General features: G+C 40.5%; 1 protein-coding gene across 14 annotated transcripts in view; it reads left to right on the forward strand.

Moving 5' to 3' along the window:
* Positions 1-2,216: 2,216 nt before the first annotated feature.
* Positions 2,217-22,268, forward strand: part of SLIT2 (slit guidance ligand 2) — a 294,505-nt gene continuing 274,453 nt past the window's right edge. For 10 of the 14 annotated variants that reach the window (XM_060777894.2, XM_067468987.1, XM_067468988.1 and 7 more), the window contains exons 1-3: positions 2,218-2,915; positions 8,672-8,743; positions 10,196-10,267. In XM_060777894.2, the coding sequence (XP_060633877.2) occupies positions 2,752-2,915; positions 8,672-8,743; positions 10,196-10,267 (308 nt within the window). In that variant the 5' untranslated portion in view covers positions 2,218-2,751. Of the gene's footprint in view, positions 2,916-8,671; positions 8,744-10,195; positions 10,268-22,268 lie in introns of all 14 variants that reach the window. The other 4 variants (XM_067468990.1, XM_067468994.1, XM_067468992.1 and 1 more) reach the window with 2 other exon arrangements.

Consider the following 22,268-nt stretch of genomic DNA (forward strand, 5'->3'; position numbering starts at 1 on the left):
TTCGTTCAGTCATCTCCGACTCTTCATGACCTCATGGACCAGCCCACGCCAGAGTTCCCTGTCGGCCGTCACCACCCCTAGCTCCTTCAAGGTCAGTCCAGTCACTTCAAGGATGCCATCCATCCATCTTGCCCTTGGTCGGCCCCTCTTCCTTTTACCTTCCACTTTCCCCAGCATAATTATCTTCTCTAGGCTTTGCTGTCTCCTCATGATGTGGCCAAAGTACTTCAACTTTGTCTCTAGTATCCTTCCCTCCAATGAGCAGTCAGGCTTTATTTCCTGGAGGATGGACTGGTTGGATCTTCTCGCAGTCCAAGGCACTCTCAGAACTTTCCTCCAACACCACAGTTCAAAAGTATCTATCTTTCTTCGCTCAGCCTTCCCTAAGGTCCAGCTCTCACATCCATAGGTTACTACAGGGAATACCATGGCTTTGACTAGGTGGATCTTTGTTGCCAGTCTGATGTCTCTACTCTTCACTATTTTATCGAGACTGGACATTGCTCTCCTCCCAAGAAGTAAGCGTCTTCTGATTTCCTGGCCACAGTCTGCATCTGCAGTAATCTTTGCGCCTAGAAATACAAAGTCTGTCACGGCCTCCACATTTTCTCCCTCTATTTTCCAGTTGTCAATAATTCTTGTTGCCATAATCTTGGTTTTTTTGATGTTTAGCTGCAACCCGGCTTTTGAGCTTTCTTCTTTCACCTTGATTAGAAGGCTCCTCAGCTCCTCATCGCTTTCGGCCATCAGAATGGTGTCATCTGCATATCTGAGGTTGTTAATGTTTCTTCCAGCAATTTTCACCCCAGCCTTGCATTCATCAAGCCCCGCACATTGCATGATGTGTTCTGCATACAAGTTAAAAAGGTTGGGTGAGAGTATGTGGCCTTGCCGTACGCCTTTCCCAATCTTGAACCAGTCTGTTGTTCCGTGGTCAGTTCTTACTGTTGCTACTTGGTCCTTGAACTGGGCTATCTGAGGCCTTTTCCACACAGCTGTTTTGAACTGGAATATATGGTAGTGTGGATTCAGATAACCCAGTTCAAATCAGATAACATGGGATTATATATACAGCTATGTAGAAGGGGCCAAAGTGCCCTTCCACACAGCCATATAACCTAGAATATCAAGGCAGAAAATCCCACAATATCTGCAGCCTCTTCCACGCAGCTGATTTGAACTGGAATATATGGCAGTGTGGCCTCAGATAACCCAGTTCAAAGCAGATAATGTGGAAGGGGCTTCAGATAACCCAGTTCAAAGCAGATATTGTGGGATTTTCTGCCTTCATATTAGAGGATATAGGGCTGTGTGGAAGTGCCCATGGAAATAAAAGCACTTTGAAACCATGAAAATGAACAAAATCTGGCTACCAGTGTTTAAAAAACTCTAAAATTAAAACAGCAAAACAGCAGAGGGAAAACAATCAGGGACATCTAATCACCTCTCAACAAAAGATTTCTCCAGGCACTGCCAGGCTATCAAATGCTAATCAAGGTGGTCAGTTGAAACATTCACACCTAGCTCCAGCAGACAAGAGTTCCTTGTCCCACCCTGGTCTTTCCACAGATATATAAACCCATTTTCTTAGTTCCAACAGACCTCACAACCTCTGAGAATGCCTCTAGAACATGGCCATATAGCCGAAAAAAACCTACAACAACCCACTTTGAATTGTGCTGGGTATCAGACAGGCAGCCAGTGGAACTGCGGCAACAGAGAGGGGGGTTCTGTGGCTGGCATCTTCAGAGGCCCTTTCCTCCTTTTCCTCTCACCTTCCTTGTCCAATTGTCTCCCTCGTCCTCTTGAAGTATTCAAATAGGTGGGAATGCTTCTGATTGGCTGGCGGGGGGGCTTGGAACGTCTGGGTTCCAAGTAAGGTCGGTGGGAGGGAGGGAAAGAGAGAGAGAGAGAGAGAGAGAGAGAGAGAGAGGCGCGAGAGTGACAGGGCTGGTTGTCTAAGAAACATTTGGTGGGAAAGGGGAGGGGGGCGTCTTAAGTGAGGCACATTGGCGTTGTTGGGACCTTAAAAGTGTCCAATGGGCGAGGCTTGGAGAGGAAGCTCAGGTGTGCTCCCTGAGGCTGGCCCTCTTTGCAGGAGCCTCACCTGAGGCAAGGGCTGCCTTTCCCCCTCCGCGAAGTTGCCTGTGGGAGGCGCTTTGCTGGGTTGCGGGAGTGCGCGCGCGGGTGTGTGTGTGTGTGTTTGCGGGGCGCCGTCTCTTCTCCCCTCCTCCTCCTCCTCCTCCTCCTCCTCCTCTCCCCGCTTGGGATGCCATTTAACAGGCGCGCTGCTTTGCTTTCCTTTCCCTCCGTCGGCGGCGGGTGGAGGAGTGCGTGGAGCTGCCTGCTGCGCCTTCGCGGGGTTTGAGGCAAGAAGGCAGGCATGCAGCCCCGGCGGCTCCCGCGATAGGCGGACCTTGGCGGCGGTCGCAATGCAGTTCCGCGAAGGCATTGGGCTTTGCGAAGAGGCGCAGCGGCGCGGCAAAGGCGGCGGCGGCGGCGGTCGAGGGGGCGGCAAAGGCGGCGGAGGAAGCAGCAGCAGCAGCAGCAGCGGAGAGGCTTCGGGCTTGGCGGCAACGGAGCTCTGCTGAAGGAGGCGAGAGAGGGGGCTGCACGAGGAGGAGGAGGAGGAGGAGGAGGAGGCACCGCGCCTCCGGATTGGGCTCGTCTTCGCGGAACTTGCCGGATTTGGGAGTTCTTTTTTGTTGTTGTTGTTGCTCTTCTTCTGAATCTTCGTCTTGGTCGGGAAGGATGAAGGCGGTGGGGACGCTGCTTCTGGTGCTGCTTCTCCATCCCGGGGCGGTGGCGCCGCAGCCCTGCCCGGCTCAGTGCTCCTGCTCGGGCAGCACCGTGGACTGTCACGGGCTGGCGCTGCGGAGCGTCCCCAGGAACGTCCCCCGCAACACCGAACGCCTGTAAGTCCTCGCTCGCCTCCTCTTCCCCGTCTTCATTCCAACCCCCTCCCAAACTCCTTTCCGCCTCGTGCTCCTTCCATTCCCCCCCCCCTTTCCCCTTCTATGCCCCCACTTGGACTGTACTTTCCCATACTATACTTTCCCAGCTCCGTGCCTGCCCCGCAGAGCAGCCTTTGGGAGGGCCGAAGTTAGACCGCACACTCTTCCCATCCCAGAGGGGAAACTTAGGGCCTCACTACCTCTGAGGATGCTTGACATAGATGCAGGCGAAACGTCAGGAGAGAATGCCTCTAGAACATGGCCATATAGTCCGAAAAAATCTACAACAACCCAATTTAGGGTTATTCCACACAGACCTCTATCCTGGAATATCAAGGCAGAAAATGCCACAATATCACAAGATATTTCAGGGTGGATTCAGATAATTCTAGCCCCTTCCACACAGCTAAATAAAATCCTACAATATTTGCTTTGAACTGAGTTATATGGCTGTGTGGACTCAGGACTCATCTGATCAAGACAGGAAATCCCACAATGTCTGCTTTGAAATGGACTATATGGAAGTGTGGACTCAGGACTTTTCCATACAGCTATATAACCCAGAAGATCAAGGCAGGAAATCCCACAATATCTGCTTTGAACTTGACTATATGGAAGTGTGGACTCAGGACTCTTCCACATAGCTATCTAACCCTGAAGATCAAGGCAGGAAATTCCACAATATCTGCTTTGAACTGGACTATATGGAAATGTAGACTCAGAACTCTTTCACACAGCCATATAACCCAGAAGATCAAGGCAGGAAAATCCCACAATATCTGCTTTGAACTGGACTATATGGCAGTGTGGACTCAGGACTCTTCTGATCAAGGCAGGAAATCCCACAATATCTGCTTTGAACTGGGTTATATGGCTATGTGGACTCAGGACTCTTCTGATCAAGGCAGGAAATCCCACAATATTTGCTTTGAACTGGACTATATGGAAATGGAGACTCAGGACTCTTTCACTCAGCCATATAACTCAAGATCAAGGCAGGAAATCCCACAGTATCTACTTTGAACTGGATTATATGGCTGTATGGACTAAAGACTCTTCCACACAGCCATATAACCCAGAAGATCAAGGCAGGAAATTTCAAAATATCTGCTTTGAACTGGTCTATATGGCAGTGTGGACTCAGGACTCTTCCACACAGCCATATAACCCAGAAGATCAACGCAGGAAATCCCACAACGTCTACTTTGAACGGTGTTATCTGAGTCCACACTGCCATGCAGCCCAGTTCAAATCAGATAATGTGGGATTTCCTGTCTTGATATCCTGGGTTATATGGCTGTGTGGAAGGGCCCTCAGATAACCCAGTTCAAAGCAGATATTGTGGGATTGTCAGCCTTGATATTCATGGAGACAGGGCTGTGTGGAAGGGCCCTTAATTTATGTTGTTCCCCCCTCCCCCAGTGCTATTGTATGGGGGAAAAGTGCTACTGAGTTCTTTATGGGGCCCCTTCCACACATCAAATCCCACATTATCTGCTTTGAACTGGAATATATGGCAGCATAGACTCAGATAACCCAGGGCCCTTCCACACAGCCATGCAACCCAGAATATCAAGGCAGAAAATCCCACATTATCTGAGTGTTAACTCTGATAATCCAGTTCAAAGCAGAAATTGTGGGATTTTCTGCCATGATATTCTGGGATATGGGGGATATGGCAGGGTGGAAGGGGCCTTAATTTATGTGTGCCCCCCCCCCCCAGTGCTATGACTGTATCTTTCTGTATGGGGCCCCTTCCACACAGCAGCATCAAATTCCACATTATCTGCTTTGAACTGGAGTATATGGCAGTGTGGACTCAGGGCCCTTCCACGCAGCCATATAACCCAGAATATCAAGGCAGATAATGTGGGATTTCCACATTACCTGCATTGAACTGGGTTATATGGCAGTGTTGGTTTGAATAACCCAGGGCCCTTCCACAGTCAAATAACCCAGAATATCCAGGCATAAAATCCCACAATATCTGCGTTGAACTGGGTTATCCGAGTCCACACTGCCATATATTCCAGTTCAAAGCAGATAATGTAGGATTTTATTGAAATTGTGAGGAAGGGACCCCAGATAACCCAGTTCAAAGCAGATAAAGTGGGATTTTTCTGCCTTGATATAATGGATTATATGGCTGTGTGGAAGGGCCATAGGACATCCAATCGATTTTCTGAGCACGCTTCTACACTGCTGTCTAAAATCCAGATTATCTGCATTGAACTAGAGAATATGGTAGTGTGGACTGAAGTAATCCAGTTCAATGCAGATTATGTTGTTTATCTGATTTGATAACCTGAATTATATGGCAGTGTAGAAGGGGCCTCGGGGCCTTTCCACACAGCCATATAACCCACAATATCAAGGCATGTAATCAGCAATATATGCTTTGTACTGGATTATCTGAGTCCACACTGCCATATCCTTCAGTTTAGAGTGGATTTTATACAGCTGTGTGGAAGGGGTAGTGTAGACTCCTATAATCCAGTTCAAAGTAGATAATGTTGATGATTTGATAATCTGATTTATATGGCAATATAAAAGGGGTCGTGGGGCTCTTCCACACAACCCATAATATCGAGGCAAATAATCCAGTTTAAAGCAGATATTGTGAATTATCTGAGTCCACACCACCATATCATCCAGTTCAGAGTGGAATTTATATAGTTGTGTGGAAGGGGCCCAGCAGTACACTTGCCTCAGATCATTTCCTCCCTTCTGCAAACTCACAACATGAGCAATGGCTCCTCTTGGACCCCTTTCACACAGAAGAATAAAATCTCACATTATCTGCTTTGAAGTGGGTTATAGGGGAGTGTGGACTCCAATAACCCAGTTCAAAGCAGATATTGCGTGATTTTCAGACGATATTCTGGGTTATATGGCTGTATGGAAGGGCTCTTGGAGAATTTTGCAGTGCCCAATTCCCCATGCTTTTTATTTCAGACTATTACATGCTTCTCCTGTAGCTCAGCATTTCCTTGCCTTTGAAATGATGGATATCAGAGAGGCAACTTGTTTTCTCACCTCCATCTCCAGTCTCTCCTCCCACAACTCAAGAGCATTTTCCTGCGATTCTCATTATGGGTTTCCTGCGTAATGTTAGGAGACATGAAAGGACCGAGCCATTCCATTCGTTCCACTATTTTGCTTTCCCCACCCAGCTCAGTCCCAGTTAGAAACAGAATGGGTTGCCCCTTGGTCATTTGGGTCAGGAACAGTCCTCCTTTTCCTTGCTTCTGTTTCCTTCTCTGTTCCTTTTCTCCACCTATCTCTCCATCCCTGCAAAAAAGCCTCTGCCTTGGGGCACTAGTTTATACCAAACAGCTTGTAAAACAACACTTCTTCCGGGCAGCAGAGAAGGTTCCTTTAGGATCATGAATTTGTCATATTTTTAAGGTAAAATTGTACTGTTTTGAGTGGACAGGCCACGATTGCACCCTGATAATTTCACTTTCATGTGCATGTGCTCTCTGTCACACATGCATACATATATACATACATACAATTATATATTAAAATCATGGCACAAACAGAGGTACAATCTGGAGTAATCTTGAAAGTATGTCCTTGAATACTCCAGGTGAAAGATATTTCCAATACTGGAGCATAATATAACTGTATTTAAAAATATTTTTTAAAACATTGAATGTAAACAACATAAATGCATGCTATTTGAAGTTGTCATATTTCCAGAATATACTTCTGTGCAAACCACCCAAATCTGCAGATTGAGGAGTCTTTACTTTTTAGCTGTGCCTCTCAAAACATAAAAAAGTTTGCCCTTTGCTCCCACAGCATGAAGTTTATTATTCCAAACAGAGTCAGTATATTGAGAAGGGGGAACCAGGTAACTTCTTGGATGCCAATAAATTAAATAAATCCATGACATACTTTTGAGACATTAATTCCCCCCCCTCCCCCCCCGCACACACACAAATGATGACAGACGCAGAAGTATTTCAAAACACGTCCTGTTTCGTTGGTTTCATTTATTTATTTAATCTTAGGAAGGAAGAAAAATCTGGAAAGAATCAGTCTTTTTTGGGGGGGGGGGATTAAACTAGTATTTACCAAGAGAATAGATAGATAGATAGATAGATAGAGGAGTGACTTCTTTGTCTGAGGGGGGAGAGAAATCTGTGCAGAATGTAGACAACTTATTTTTTCTGTGCTGATTCCAACTATCTTCTCCTCAAATGATATACATTGCCTTAAGCTTAGTTTCATATTAAGACCATTCCCATAAGTTATTCCGATAGTAATAATTTTTAATGTAATATGTTTGTAATAATAAATATTAGTTTTGCTAATGTATTTGTTTCTCAGCTATCTTACAGAAACAAAAATAGGATGAATAGATGTTCTGATATGAAATCTAAACGAAATGACTTTTCAATTACTTATCCATATTGTTCAAATGCAGAGAAGTTTAGGTTAGCAGCAAACCTTCCACCCTTTAAAAAGGAATTCTACATAATTGATTATGCCTTTGAGAAAAGTCTTCGGTCCTGGGAAAGCTGTCAAAGTTTTTTATTACCACTCTTTCCTCGTTCCTCCATTCACTAGATCCCCAGCTTTGGCCCTGCCAGCTTTTCTCCTGTGGAAGCTAGGAAGAGAGGAAAATCTCACAGTCCTCACAGTTTGCTATGGGCATATGATTCAACAAGTGGGCCAAATAATTTTCTCTTATTATTTGTAGGTTCCGGAACAGACCATACAAACATAATATTCAGTATATTTGTCTTGATTGTATTCATCCATAATTGCAGAATGCTTTGCCTCCACATATTATTCCTGTCATGAAAAATCAAATAAAATCCACACAGTGCAATTTATTTTGAGAGAACCAAAACTTTTTTTTAAAGATGCTACATATAAAACTTTCCACCAAAACTAGGACTCAATTGAAAAAGACGATACACACACACGGGTGGGTCAAAAAGTTTTGCCTCCTGTGTCATAAAAAGTTATGAATGAACATATAACAACCGACGTTGTTACAGATCATAGCCTGAACTGTGCTCTACTCAAAACTACCATGCAATATAGTTACCATCAATTTGTACACATTTGTGCCATCGTTTTACCCAGGCATCAAAACCATTTTGGAAAAATTCAGAGTTTTGCTTTAGTGGCCCATGATCTTAAAGTTGTTTTAACGTCATTCAAGTCACTGAATCTGAAACCAGAGGTCCAAACAGGTAAAAATCACAAGGGGCCTAATCATAACCATTCTCCAAGTGATTATGGATTTCCTTAGGTGAACAACCTCCTTTTGCCAGAAATTCAATGATGGCTCTTTCATTTAGCTTCAGATTCATGGTTCTAATCAGTCAGTTGGAAAAAGGAAAGACTATATAGTAGAGTAAGGTTACTCCTCTCCTATCATTGCATAGATAGTCCAGTAGCTGTGAAAGAAATAAAGTAATGGAGGCATTACTTTTTGACCCACACACACACACATGTGTGTGTGTGTGTGTGTGCGCGCGCGTGTGTGTGATATCATTATATAGTTTATAATAAATATAATTAATATTTATTATAAACTATGTATATATCTAATATATAATTTATATTTATTATAAACTATGTATCTATATATATATAGAGAGAGAGAGAGAGAGAGAGAGAGAGAAAGTTTATAATAAAGAATGAAGCCAGTGGTTGTGGAATGTTTAATTTTATTGCTGACATGTTCTTCTTAGGGATCTAAATGGGAATAATATCACAAGGATCACCAAGACTGATTTTGCTGGCCTACGGCACCTTCGAGTTCTGTAAGTTGTTTTTGGTTTTTATTACGTCTTTTAAAATGGTATACTGCAGATGTATAGTTCTGTTCAGAATAACTTCTGTAATGAGCAGGACTAATTCTTTATTTAACCTCTACAACAGTAACATCTAAACTTATGAGAAAAAGCAGTTGGGAAATGACCTAAATGTTTGGAAGACTGCCACATTACCGATTCTGTATTGTAACCATTTGTGGTTTTATTATTTTCTTGAATGTATACATATCATAAAATCTCTGTGTCTTGCAAAAATCTGTTTGAGCAAGTTTTGTGTCCCCTTCACCCCTTTTAAATACGTTAACTGAAATAATTTACTGGCTGCATTGATGATTTAGGAATGCTAGTAATTCAAAAATGAAAATATGTTTGGTATGCAAGAAAATCTGGCAAAAGATGCAATTAATGTAATATGATTTCAGATAAAATTCTGATAACATTGATTTAAACTTGAAAATAGCTTTATTGGGCATAAACCTTGTTTTCTTTCATTTTAAAAAGCCCTCTTAAAAGCCCTCTCTCATTCTTTGGAGGCTTCATATTTTGACTTGTGGAATACTTAAGAAGGTCAATCACTAGTAGAGGAAGACTGTAATGAGTAGAATTTATTTATTTCATATCAAAAGCATTGCCCATATAAGTATAAAACTGATAAAAATAGAAGGCTCACAAGCAGCTAAATATTTTTTGACCAAAAATGGGCAACAGTGACCACATTTTCTGTAGCTTTAACCAATTCTTCCTCTGTACATGAGGCAGGGCATAGTGGACAAGCATACAGATGCTGAGTTGTTTGTTCTGCTCCACAGTCACACAAGGTGGAGGATTCTTTTAGATAGTGCCATTTTGCCAGACTGTCTTTTGATCTGCCCACTCCACTTCTGGGTCTGTTCAGGGACTTCCAAGTTGCCCATTCTTGGTTTGCCCCTGTAGAATTAATGTTGATCCTTCCTTCCCAAGGTGACAGATTACAAACTTTTCTCATTAAGGGAAACGTTTTCCAGTGAATGTTTCAGTTGCCCAACTTTGGACTGAAATGTGTTTTTGTTAATTGGATTTTAAAAACTGCTTCTGCATACTGTCTTACCTGTTTTGTTTATTACTCTTCTGAACAGTAGCTTTATCAACCATGTTACCTTTTTACCTTAAGCGAGGCATATATTTCCCTCACCTTTGGCCTTTTGTGCTAGTTAACAGGTTTAAGGCCCCATTTTAAAAATTGAAAGTGTGTTTTTCTCCCCCTTCAACATATGTCATAGTGCAGGGCAAGGTGACAGGTCTTAAACACATTAAATTGGACGGGAAGGCGAACACAGTGAGAACTGCAGAGTTAATAAAGGAGAAGTGGCTGCGTGTTTCCCATTGCTGAAGTGCAGTAATAACAGGTGTTAATCATTGTTTGATTGTTGGCTACTTTAAAAGATTTATTCTACATTTCAGTCAACTCATGGAAAACAAGATTAGTACCATTGAGAGAGGAGCATTCCAGGACCTGAAAGAGCTGGAGAGACTGTAAGTATATACACATATATATCCAAATATAGCAAAGCACATTGCTGTTAATTTCTTCCTTGCTCCTTTTCAGTTTGCTAAAACATATAGATATGATTACACATTTTGATTAGTTATGTAAGGAGACAAAAATGTAGGAATTAGTTGGCAGGCATGTGACAAAAGTTGGAATGTGAGAGCCACTTCTTGAAAGAAAGAAATTGTGAGCTAATGCAACAAGTCTTGGGGATGTCATATTTGCCACAATACCTACATGAAGATTGATTTCCTGGAGCAGTCTTCTAGATTATGACTATACAGCTAGCATAATTTAATAGCAAAATATGTGGGAAATGTGTAACTTCACTTAACATGTAAACTGAGCTTTTGATATTTGCAGCAGATAGGTATTTGGTAACAAAGATATGGGAGAAAAGGGAAGAAAATTTGTTGCAAAGAGCTGTCCATATGTCACATACAAGGAATTACCGAGTATATGAACAGATGTAATGAGGAAAACCTAGAAGCCTAAAATCGTCAGTTGAAATATGTAATAATTCATCAAAATATTCAAAGAATTTAAGATCTTTTAATGCAATTGTACAGAAGTCAGGATTTGTGGTTTACTTCTGGAACACTGTCCGTATGTCTTCCCTGAATAATGCACTTCTCCTGTGGGGATATTGAATTTTCATAACATTTAAAGTGTAGCATTTAATGTTGAAGAAATTGTTTCTATGTACACATGTTTTTATTAACATTAAAAACAAAAAAAAACCCCTAGGCAGTAATTTGCTTCTCAGCTGCACAGCTGTTACTTAAGATTGTCCCTCTAGACATGCTTTCTTTTCATATGACGGATACCAACAATCCTCTGTCTAACTATGCCACCTTCACTGTGGTTTTGAGTATTCTTTAAAAGAAGGCAGCAACAGCAGCAGCAGCAGCAATACATTGATTCCTTCCCTTATCCATAAAACAAGGACTTTCCAAAGAGAATAATTTAAGTGTCAAATTATAGTGGTTAACACTTTGAGAGGGGCTTAAGATCTAGAGGAAGAGCAAAATTTCTGTTAAGAGAAGGGCATTTGTGCCAATTGACAGACCCCATGCTTTGTAAACTTTAATAATATAATCCTATATATTTTCCAGAATAGTAAAGGTAAAGGTTTCCCCTTGACAATAAGTATAGTCAAGTCCGACCCTGGGGGGTGGTGCTCATCTCCATTTCTAAGCCGAAGAGCCAGCTTTGTCCGTAGTCGCCTCCTAGGTCATTTAGCTGGCATGACCACATGGAGTGTTGTTACCTTCCTGCTGGAGCAGAACCTATTGATCTACTGATATTTGCATGTTTTTGATGTGCTAGGTTGGCAGAAGCTGGGGCTAATGACAGAACCTCACCCCGCTCCCCAGATTCGAACCACCGACCTTTTGGTTAGCATGTTCTGCAACTCAGTGGTTTAACCTGCTGCACCACTGAGGGCCCTATTTTCCAGAATAGTGATAGATAAATACTGTGTAAATATAGTAGAAATATGTTTTAATATATAATTCATTTCTGGCATGACTTATACAAACTCTTTACCTTTTATGTTATAGTTCCTTAGGCCCTTTCCACACAGCTGAATAAAATCCCACATTATCTGCCTTGAACTGGAATATATGGCAGTGTGGACTCAGATATCTCATGTTAAAGCAGATTTTGTGGGATTTTCTGCCTTGATATTTTGGGTCATATGGCTGGGCAGAAGGGCTCTTAGAGATCAGTTAGCTGGGTCATGTTCTGTATTGATGTTGTGGTTTCCAAACGGTTTGCATGCGTATATAAAATCAGAAAACTAGAAAAGGCCCTTAGAGCATTTAAATGCTTTGAAGGTTTGATTTGGATTTGCTCAATATTCCATTCTGATTTGAAGGTCTGATATCTATTATTGGCAAAACCCATAAGAGTGATTTCTATAATCATGGTTTGTAGCATATGTCCTCATGTAATTTTATAAATCTTGTTTCCTCCAATCAAATTTTCCAGAAAACTATTTCTGAACGTTTATAAGGGTCATCTTTATACTAATGAACATTTAAAAACGGAGATTGTGCACATGTATTGGTTTAAGATAGTCACTAGATATTTGACATGATTACAACTTGCAATGAATCCTGCTACTGATGTCACCAGAAATGTGTCTCCAGTACTTCATTGAGGTTTATGGATTAAACCTCTAAAATGTCTGTGAAACTGAATTATGTCACTGTAAATGGTAGAATGGATGTATCTCAGAAGTGTGCAAAACTATACGTTGATATGAAACAAAGTACCCCTCTGTCGCCTGTACATTTTAGTAGAGTTGATTTTAAGTTGTTAAGAGAAGTGAGGAAAATGTACTGCTGAATTCCCTTATCAGTTCCCTCCATCTATTCTGTTTCCTGAGATTAGTTTCCAGGTGAATTCATCTAGGAAACAAGCAGCAACAGTAGAGAACTTAGTAAGTCCTAACATTATACCTCTTTTGCCTTTCAGATTTCACTTCTTCCTCTTTCCGTGTGTCTGTAGTAGAAAGTTGTTTAAATCATATGTCTGCTGCAGTTTGAATCTAACCCTTACATCCTGGCTAGTAGTTTTGTTAATTACTCAAAACAAATAATTATTTCTATGTTTATTGAAAAGCAGTAATTCTCTTCTTAAAGGGAATAATTTTGTGGTTAGCATCTGTGAAAACTGTGTACTTTTCCTGCTACTTACTGTGTATATAATTTTGATTTTGTGACGGCAAACAAACCTCAAATCTATGTTATGAAATATCTTTGAATTTAATAGCAGCCCAAATTAAGCTATCACAATCTGTTCAGAAACTGAACAGAGAGATTCAGGAACTTTTCTAAAATCTTCAAGTTATTTTGTTTTTGTCCACATTGTGATAGATGCATCTTTGATCAGATATTTGAAAGTGCAAGAGGTAATTTTGAATGGAAGCAAATCTAGGGCCCTTCCAGAACATCAAGGCAGAAAAACCCACAATATCTGCTTTGAACTGGGTTATTTGAGTCCACACTCAGATAATATGGGATTTTCTGCCTTGATATTCTGGGATATAGGGCTATGTGAAAGGCCCATAGTGAGATTTTTTTTCAAAACATATCTGCTGTTGGCCAAAATAGCCTATATTTGTGCCTAAAACCAGACATTTCTTTTGCTGACAAATGCTGTAGTCAACTGACAGAGGCTCCCTGCTGTTTGACAAAATCATCCCCTTGCAGTTATTGAATTCAAAAGTATTTCCTAGGAAATTCAGTGATATCTCTTCAATTATTTTTATTATACATTTGGTAAAGTGGCTACGTTGTCAGCATTCATAAGATTTGATTATCAAACATCATTATATTTTTGCAACACACTACTAGGCCAGTCTTTTAATGTATTATCAATACAAAGTCATTAAAGCTGCCATGTGACCATTTTTGTCCTTCGGTTCAAAGGCTTACTTGCAGTGTACAATTTTTATGGTTTTGATTTTTTGGAAATGTTATCTAGCACAATGATAATGTGGTTCTGATATATATATTATACTACCCAGGTAACATAGTCCTGGCCCTGAGCTTTTCCAAAGCAAAGGCCTATTTGACAATTCTGTCACTCCTCACCAATCATGGTGTCGGTTGGTGATGGCTTCATGGTAGGAATGTCATGATGGATCTGGATCTTTCTCACATGATACCCAAATGTCTTGTTAGTTTCATCACAGTGTTTTCCATGCAGGCCAGAGATAGGACAAGAAAAACTCACAGACTTCCCCTAGGAATGAGTTCATATGTCATGGTGTCAGTTGGTGATGGCATCATGGTAGGAATGTCATGATGGATCTGGATCTTTTGCACACTCTCCCCTATATGATACCTAAATGTCTTGTTAGTTTCATCCCATGCAGGCCAGAGATAGGACAAGAAAAACTCACAGACTGCCCCTAGGAATGAGTTCATATTGCCTCGAAGCTCAAAATCAGCTACCACAGTTGAGCTCTTTTAATCTTTGCAGAGCAAAGGTGAAGTATAGTGTCTAGATCCAAGGAAGTCATGGTACCTCTCAATTCTGCGTTAGTCAGACCACACCTGGAATACTGTGTCCAATTCTGGGCACTGCAATTGAAGGGGGATGTTATAACCTGGAATGTGTCCAGAGGAGGGCGACTAAAATGATCAAGGGACTGGAGAATAAGCCCTTTGAAGAGCAGCCTAAAGTGCTGGGCATGTTTATCCTGCAAAAGAGAAGTCCTGGAGGAGACAAGATAGCAGTGTATAAATATGTGAGGGGAATTCATAGGGAGGAGGGAGCAGGCTTGTTTTCTGCTGCCCTGGAAACTAGGACGTGGAACAATGGCTTCAAACTACAGGAAAGGAGATTCCACCTGAACATTTTGAAGGACTTCCTAATGGTTAGAGCTGTTCAGCAGTGGAACTCTCTGTCCCAGAGTGTGATGGAGTCTCCTTCTTCAGAGGCTTTTAAACAGAAGCTAGATGGCCATCTGTCGGAGATTCATTGAATGCAATTTTCCTGCTTCTTGGCAGGAATGGTCCACGAGGTCTCTTCTAACTCTGTGATTCTATGATTCTATGATACTCATGCTTGAGAGGTTTCTCCTTACCCTCCATCCCAATTACTCTGGATTGTACACAATTGCAATACATACAGTGGTGGAGAAAAGCTGTTTTTTGTGAAAGAGATGGAGAAACATTAACAAGGAAAATTGCAGCAATAAATTCACTAGTCAGTAGTAGGAGTTGCCTAATAAACAAATGTAAACAGAAATACAGTGGAGTCTCTACTTAAGAGCATTCTAACTTAAGAGAATTTTGGGTTAAGAGCTGTCACTTGCCCTGGGTTTCACTTTGACATAAGAGTATGAGCATTCCATAACTCACCCTGCTGGACACAGATGATCTTGATAAGCTAGATCCTTGCTGGGTCCTCCCCTGCATATTGACATCAGCCCTTGCTTTGAATGTGCTGGGTTGGGACAAACAGTTCTTACGGATAAGAACTGGACAGAGGGAGCCCTCAGGATGGGGACATGGACCATAGTGTGAAATTACCGGCTGAATAACACCCAATAGGGTGGCCCAGCATTGTGAAACTATAAAAGCAAATGTATTGTCACTGCTTGGGGTCCTTCCATTTCAGAGGCACCACTAGAACTTCAGTACTCTGTATTTTGTATACCTCTTCTGAGTTTTTCAGAATAAAACTTCCTTTCTGAGAACAAGAAACATATGGTTACTTTGCTGGCCATGTCACTAAAGTTGCACCTTTTAAGAGATTGGGGTAACAAGAGCAGCATTTTGAGTTAAGGGCTAGTGCCAGAGGGAGTGCTAGCACGAGAGTACAGGGCTTTAGGACTTCAAGGGAGCAACCTCTGTGCCTCGTGCTTCATGCCTTGTGCTCTTGTCCACTTTGGGAGATGGCTGTCCGCTTTGTTCTTGTCTGCTTTGAGTAATATTGCGTTAGTTGATTTTGTGTGGTTTTTATTCCTGGTATGTTTGGCTCCACGAAGAGAGAGAGGGAGAGAGCAAGAGAGGGATGGAGGCTGAAATGAGTATAGTATGAAGAAAATGATGCTTCTGCCTTTTCGCTTTGTGCTTTCTGCTTCCTTGCTGCAACTTTGTGCATTTACCATTTTGAAATCGTTCTTTCTTTTTTCATTGTCCCATGTGAGTGTGCAGGTTTTGCCTTGTTCTTACACTGACCAATACACATTTTGTTGCTTCAAATGTGGTTCCTTGACACAACTTTGTGCTTCTACCATTTAAAGCTGATCTTCCTTTTTATTGTTCCATGTATATGTGCATTTATATGTTATTAATTATTTATAAAGAACATTTTCTTATTTAAAAACCTGTAACAAAAAATGGGGGGCGGGGCGATGGATTAATAGAATTTCAGTGCATTTCAGTGCATTTCAATGAGAAAGTTTGTTGTGAGATAATAGCATTTTGAGTTAAGAGCTCAGTCACAGAACAAATTAAACTCTTAAGTCACGGTATCACTGCATGGAAAAATATGGAGCATTTCTGTCACATGGCCAGTTAAAATAATTTAGGCCAGAAAAATGAAAAGATGAGACTCTTTGCTCCAGAGGACCACACAGTCATAGGGGCCATACCAGGATAATCAAAGAGTCTTAGGATCCCGACTAGAGAGATGATATAGGTGCTTTCCAATATTATCTGTTTTAGTCCTCAGGTTCTCTGCTGTTTACAGTGCAGTGAGCAAAATGTGGCCTGATGGCTACAAGCTATCCCTAGAGCCCATTTGGTGGCTCCTGAAACCCCTCATCAGTACCCTAGAGTCCCCCCCCCCCTTAATTGAAGAGCAATTTACTTAATTTGGAGGCAATTTTTGTATTCAAAATATGCAGAAAACCTCCTTTGGCATGAGAAAACATGCAAAAATATCTTCACCCCACCATTATAGGCACATTAAATTGTTCCTAATACCTCTGTTTTCTCTTAAATTAATCTCAGAATGGAACAGGAGGTGATGCACCACCACTTGCTGTCACCATTTTGAGAGGGACTGCAGAGGAAATTGTAGGTATTTGGCTTAGCTATATGTGTGGATAGTGGGGAGTGTATTCTCCAGATGCCAGGCCGGGTTGCTTGCTTTTGCTCTACATGGATGCAAGGGTAGCTGCTGAGCTTAGGGGGAGAACCTGTTCCCTTGCACAGAATTCAATTGGAACCATTCCTCTGGCTTCTGCTTATATTCTCTACAACTGCAAGGATGAAGTGTTTTGCATCATTACCAATGTGTACATTTGTGGTTTTAATAATAATGGTGATTCCTTAATACATGGCTGCATCTAACCATGGTTTAATGGATCTGGGGTTGTATTTTTGGGTAGCAGGACTGTTTCTAATATGCTTATGTTCTGTCCAGGGCAGAGTATTATCACATGTTGAATGGGGACTGTTAAGCTGCTGCACATCTTTCCCATATTTTATTAGGAGTGGAAAATTTTAAATAGGGGCTGTACACTTGGGCTAATATAGAAATAGGAGCTGTAAGGTGTTTAGAAGGATTAATTCCATTTTTCCCAGATGGTTCCTATATCAGTTTATGTGAAAAATTAGAGTGATTTAAATTATTAGTATTTTTCTAACCCTTGATGATGCGGTTATGTAGGCTATATTCTAGACTCCTGTTCTTCATTATTGAGTGGAGCATTCCAGCACTGTGATAACTTTATTGTCATACAATCAAGTGGGCAGGAATGGCCTCAGATTGCATTCTAAATCTTACTCTTATTTGTCAGGAGCACATTGAGATTCTGCTCAACCTTCTGAACTGACAGTGGCAAAATCTTGATACCTTGTTGGACTGTGGCACAATTCATTTAATATGTTATCACATAGAATGACAACATCAAGAGGCAATGTAGAGGATATGATCATACACCTCTTCTTTACTTATTATCTGCCTCTTCCCATGCATTGAGGTGAAGAACAAGAGCACATCAAAATATGACACATAACATAAGAACCATACTTGGCAATCTGTTTGCCTTGACAAACAAAAATATTCATTATCTTCAGGCTATGTGTCACACAAGTCACATATATGAAACATAATAAATTTCATATTTGGACTGGGCTCCTGTCTCCAGGATATCCCATTATGTACACATATGAAAGTACAGGTATTTCAACCCCTCACCTCAATATATAAAATCCCAAACATTTCTGGTTTAAAATGTTTCAAATAAGGGCTGTTTAACCTGAATATATAGAAGATTCAACACAGAGGTAATATGTTGGGGGTGGGAGGTTTATTACTGGCTTCATCTCAAAGGAAGTAGATATACATACATGAATCCCAACCCCAACAGTAAGAATAGTATATGCCCACAAAGTGAAACTTGTTAAAATATATGCTTTGCTGAGTTCAATCACCTCATTTTGTGCAAAGGGGGTTGCTTTACTTTCTTTGATTGATTGATGAATTCAGGAACTTTTCAAACCTGTCAGTATATGGGGAAAGTAAAGAGCAACTGCGCTCAAAACTCAGGGAAGTACATTTGGCTACATTCATACATCATATTTGCTAATCTTCAAAGTCAACACCATGAGCAAACTATATGTTGCACTTCCTTGGGCTTTTGCCTCCCCCCTTAATGAGTTTGGTATAGTTGAACAACTATTCATCTATGGTTACTCTCTAGATTCCAGTAGTCCTTTAGACAGGCGTCTGCTGCAGTCATAATGTGTTAGATCTCTTGTTAAGACAATCTGGTTTAACGTCTTATTAAGCTGAAGAGGGAGTATGTGCGCACAGGGCATATTTCATCCAGTTTGTCATTTGGCGAAGGAAGGATTGGGATTTTCACCGAGATATGAATACTGATCTAAATGCTTGTATTTTGAATATCCCAAAGTGTTCCAAAGTGATTACTCTGTGTGGGGCAGAGGGGGTCTTTTGTACAAAAATGGCAAAGGAAACCCATTTTCATTACAGAAAACAGTTTCAAAATTCACAAATAGATAATGTGATATTATGAATATTTGGGTAATAGCAATGTAGCTATTGTTATCTATCAGATAATGTAAGACCCATAGACTGTGCTTTCATGCTGCATATCATTTTGCAAAAGAATGTAGATCTATTTCCCATTAAATATTTTATTATTTATTTATTTACAGTATTTATACACCGCTTTTCTCACCCCTGAATATTTAAATATTCATGCCATATACAATTGGATGTTATGTTCTTGCGTACCGTGTTATTCTTATTCTATTATTAATTTACAAGTCACAGTAAAGGCTTGGGTTAGCACTTGGAGGCAGCTGTTGCTGGTGTAATTCAACGAGATCACATATTGAGCTGCTATGATTTTGTCACATTTGCAGCTTGACACTTTTCTGCTCTAGGGTGTTGGAAGAAGTCTTACACAAAATAAATGAAGACAAATGCCATTTTCACAACATTTCCACTTTTGTCTGCAAGCTGTTCTTTGAATTCCTGTACCTTCTTTTGTTTTACATGACATAAAAATAGGTTTCCCGGGTTATACAGAAAGTCCTATTAGTAGGAGCAACAGAAGCTGTCCCTTACTGAATACAAGGCTCCAAACCTTGTGTTTAATATAAATTGTGATAGAAACAGGAATAGCAGGTGCCAAGCACGCTCAAAATACAGATCCCTCAATATTTGGTAATCAGCAGTTCTTCAATTACGTTCCAGATGCTGGATGGGTGGGTGGTGGTATGCATCTGTTTGTGTCAATTTTGTCTCCTCTTCCCATTCTTCCTCTTCTTCCTTATGTAATACCTATTGGTGTGTTATGGTGTGGAGGAGAAGTCACTATCTGTGGTCAATCTGGTTGTGCTGATTTCTCAGAGCAAGGGACAATAGGATTTTTGGGGAGAGGGGCAGCGAGGCTCACCTTGAAGGAACTGCCTGCTGCCATGTTTGCCACTAACTCTCCCTTGCCTCATAGTCCAGCTCTCCATCTCCCCCAATTGGGTCACTTTGCGTTCCCTATCCTCCTCCCACCATGCTCACCCTTCTTCTCTGTTATTCTTCCTGTGTATTCCCTCAACAAACTTGTTTTCACCCCATTCTCTTTTCTCCCCCGATTCTTCTTTTTTCTGCCCCCACACTAATATCCCATCTCCCACTGGCTAGATCCTATTTGTTTGTGTTGCCAATCCCATTGTCTATTTTCCTTCCCTTTCCTCCCCCACTCTATCTCCTCATTTCCTGATCTACTCATTCAGTTATTGCTGTCCCTTCTTTTCTGCCTTGCTGGTCCACTCCCATTTGCTCCTTTACTAAAGCCAGACCCCTCCATTACCCATTTTTCACATTCCCTTTCTTTCTTATGGCTCCCTTCCCCTGCTTTATCATGGCTCTGGCCTCCAATTATTCCTTTTCTTCAACTGGGAAGAGGATTCTAATAAATGGAGTACAAAGGCAAAAAATATTCTCAAGATGTAGGATGTAGATGAGTCGCCTTCGGGCTGAGAACAGCGGTATATAAGTAAGGTAAATAAATAAATAAATGTAGGAGTAGAAATTGGAAGTGCATTCAGGAGAGATCAGCCTTGTAACTTGTCAGCACACACTAAGAATTTTGACTGTCACTCCTTGCTGTTTTGGAAATCTGGCTTCAAAAATCATTTCTTTTATATGGCTCATCATTTCATGAATCTTCCAACAAAAGTTCACATAAACTGAATGATAGATGATGAAGACTTTTTTTTCTCAAGATTAAACATATTTCCCTCAGAGCTGCTTAGAGGCAGATTGTCTGGAACTCCTTACTCCCAAAGACTATGCCCCTGTGAAGGAAATGAAGTAGAAACAATAGAACACATTTTATTGAAGTGCCACTATTACACAGTGTAACGTAGCCAACTTTTATATCCAATTTTGTCCCGCACAACCAGCTTTCCCCCGCAGCGAATTGTTAGATATCTTTTGGGGGACAAGTGCCACAGGGTGACCCTCATAGTGGCAAATTTCTCACAGTGGTAACTAGGCTGAGCAAGAAACTAACCATGGATAGGGATATTACTTGAAACCATGTATATTAATTTCGGACAGTGACTTGGGAGAATTTATTAATGACTGTTTGTTCACTGATGGATCTATGGACCGTAATGTTGTAAATGATAGTTTTTTGAGATTTCTTTAATACAATGGCATTAGGAATATTGAAACAGTTTGATATTGAAACAGTTTGATCTTCCAAAATTAATTTTGTTTTGGGAAAGCATTCCCATTCTAAGTATATTTTTGGATTATTTAGAATAATCCTCATCATATTAATTCCTTTCTGTGGAAAGTAAACATGCATCAGTGACCCTCTACAAGTAGCTGTATGTATTAGCATGATTCCACAGGGGGAAAAAATCTCACAGATTGTTGCTGAATATTAAATTACCTAATCATATCAACTAATTGAAGTCATTAGAATTTTTAAAAACCTAATGAAAAGGGGCAATTTAAAATTAAATTTATGTTACCTTATTTTATTGACTTGTTAGAATTACAGCATTAATTGCATAATCAAGTCGTTAACTAAATTATTAATTACTTGAGTGAGTGGTTATAAAGAATCAATATATTTTCCATTTTTCGCTAGTTCTTTACCCAAAATTTAATTTTCCTGGATTTTTGAAAAATTAATTCATGTTTTGTTTCCTCATGTTTGTGGAATTAGAAGGTTTATGGCACAAGATTCTAACCAATGGAGATAGATGTAGGCTAAGTATATGTTTGTTGATTACAAGATTCAAGTATTTTACACCTACAAACATTAAAAACAGTGTGCAAAGGGCTGATTGTATAGGGCAACTCACCGACATACCTCATCTGTCCCAGGGAACTGAAGTTTGAAACTCTTAACTGGGGACTTTTCTAGGATCCATGTGAAAATGAGTAAACTAAAGAAAAATGAATAAATAAGATGAGGGAGACATGAAGGGAAAACAAAACAGTACTTTTGAAGAATAGTTGGAAATGGGGTTTAAAAAATCAACATTGCTGATTCTTCCACTGTAAAGGTCAAGAGAGGGACAAATTTATGGAAGGCATTTGTCAGCTTCAATCTGAAATAGTTTTAGTTGGGATTTTTAACTTACATTTGATAGTAATGTCTCATAACCTTAACATTTAAAGGTTTTCAATTTCTGAGATAAACACAGTTTTTATAGACAGTTAAACTTACTAACAATTAACTAAATACTCTTTTTCTCTTGACTTTCCTATCAGAAAACCACAGCCAAAGTGAAATGGACATTTTTGATATGGTTTCAGCTTGGGGTCAGTTTAGATTCTTTAAACCAGATGATAAAGGAAATTATTTCCACTTCTCCAACTGTCCTATCTACCACTCACTCGTCTCTATATGGACATTGTATAGAATGCTTATTCAGGTCACCGCACCAGGGAAATTAATGTAGTGAGCTTTCATAGTAACGGTCATGACCCTAGCAGTGGTAGCTAGTATCATGTTTCCTGCCATAA

The sequence above is a fragment of the Anolis sagrei genome, chromosome 5, assembly GCF_037176765.1.
Source record: "Anolis sagrei isolate rAnoSag1 chromosome 5, rAnoSag1.mat, whole genome shotgun sequence".
Classification (NCBI taxonomy): Eukaryota; Metazoa; Chordata; class Lepidosauria; order Squamata; family Dactyloidae; genus Anolis; species Anolis sagrei.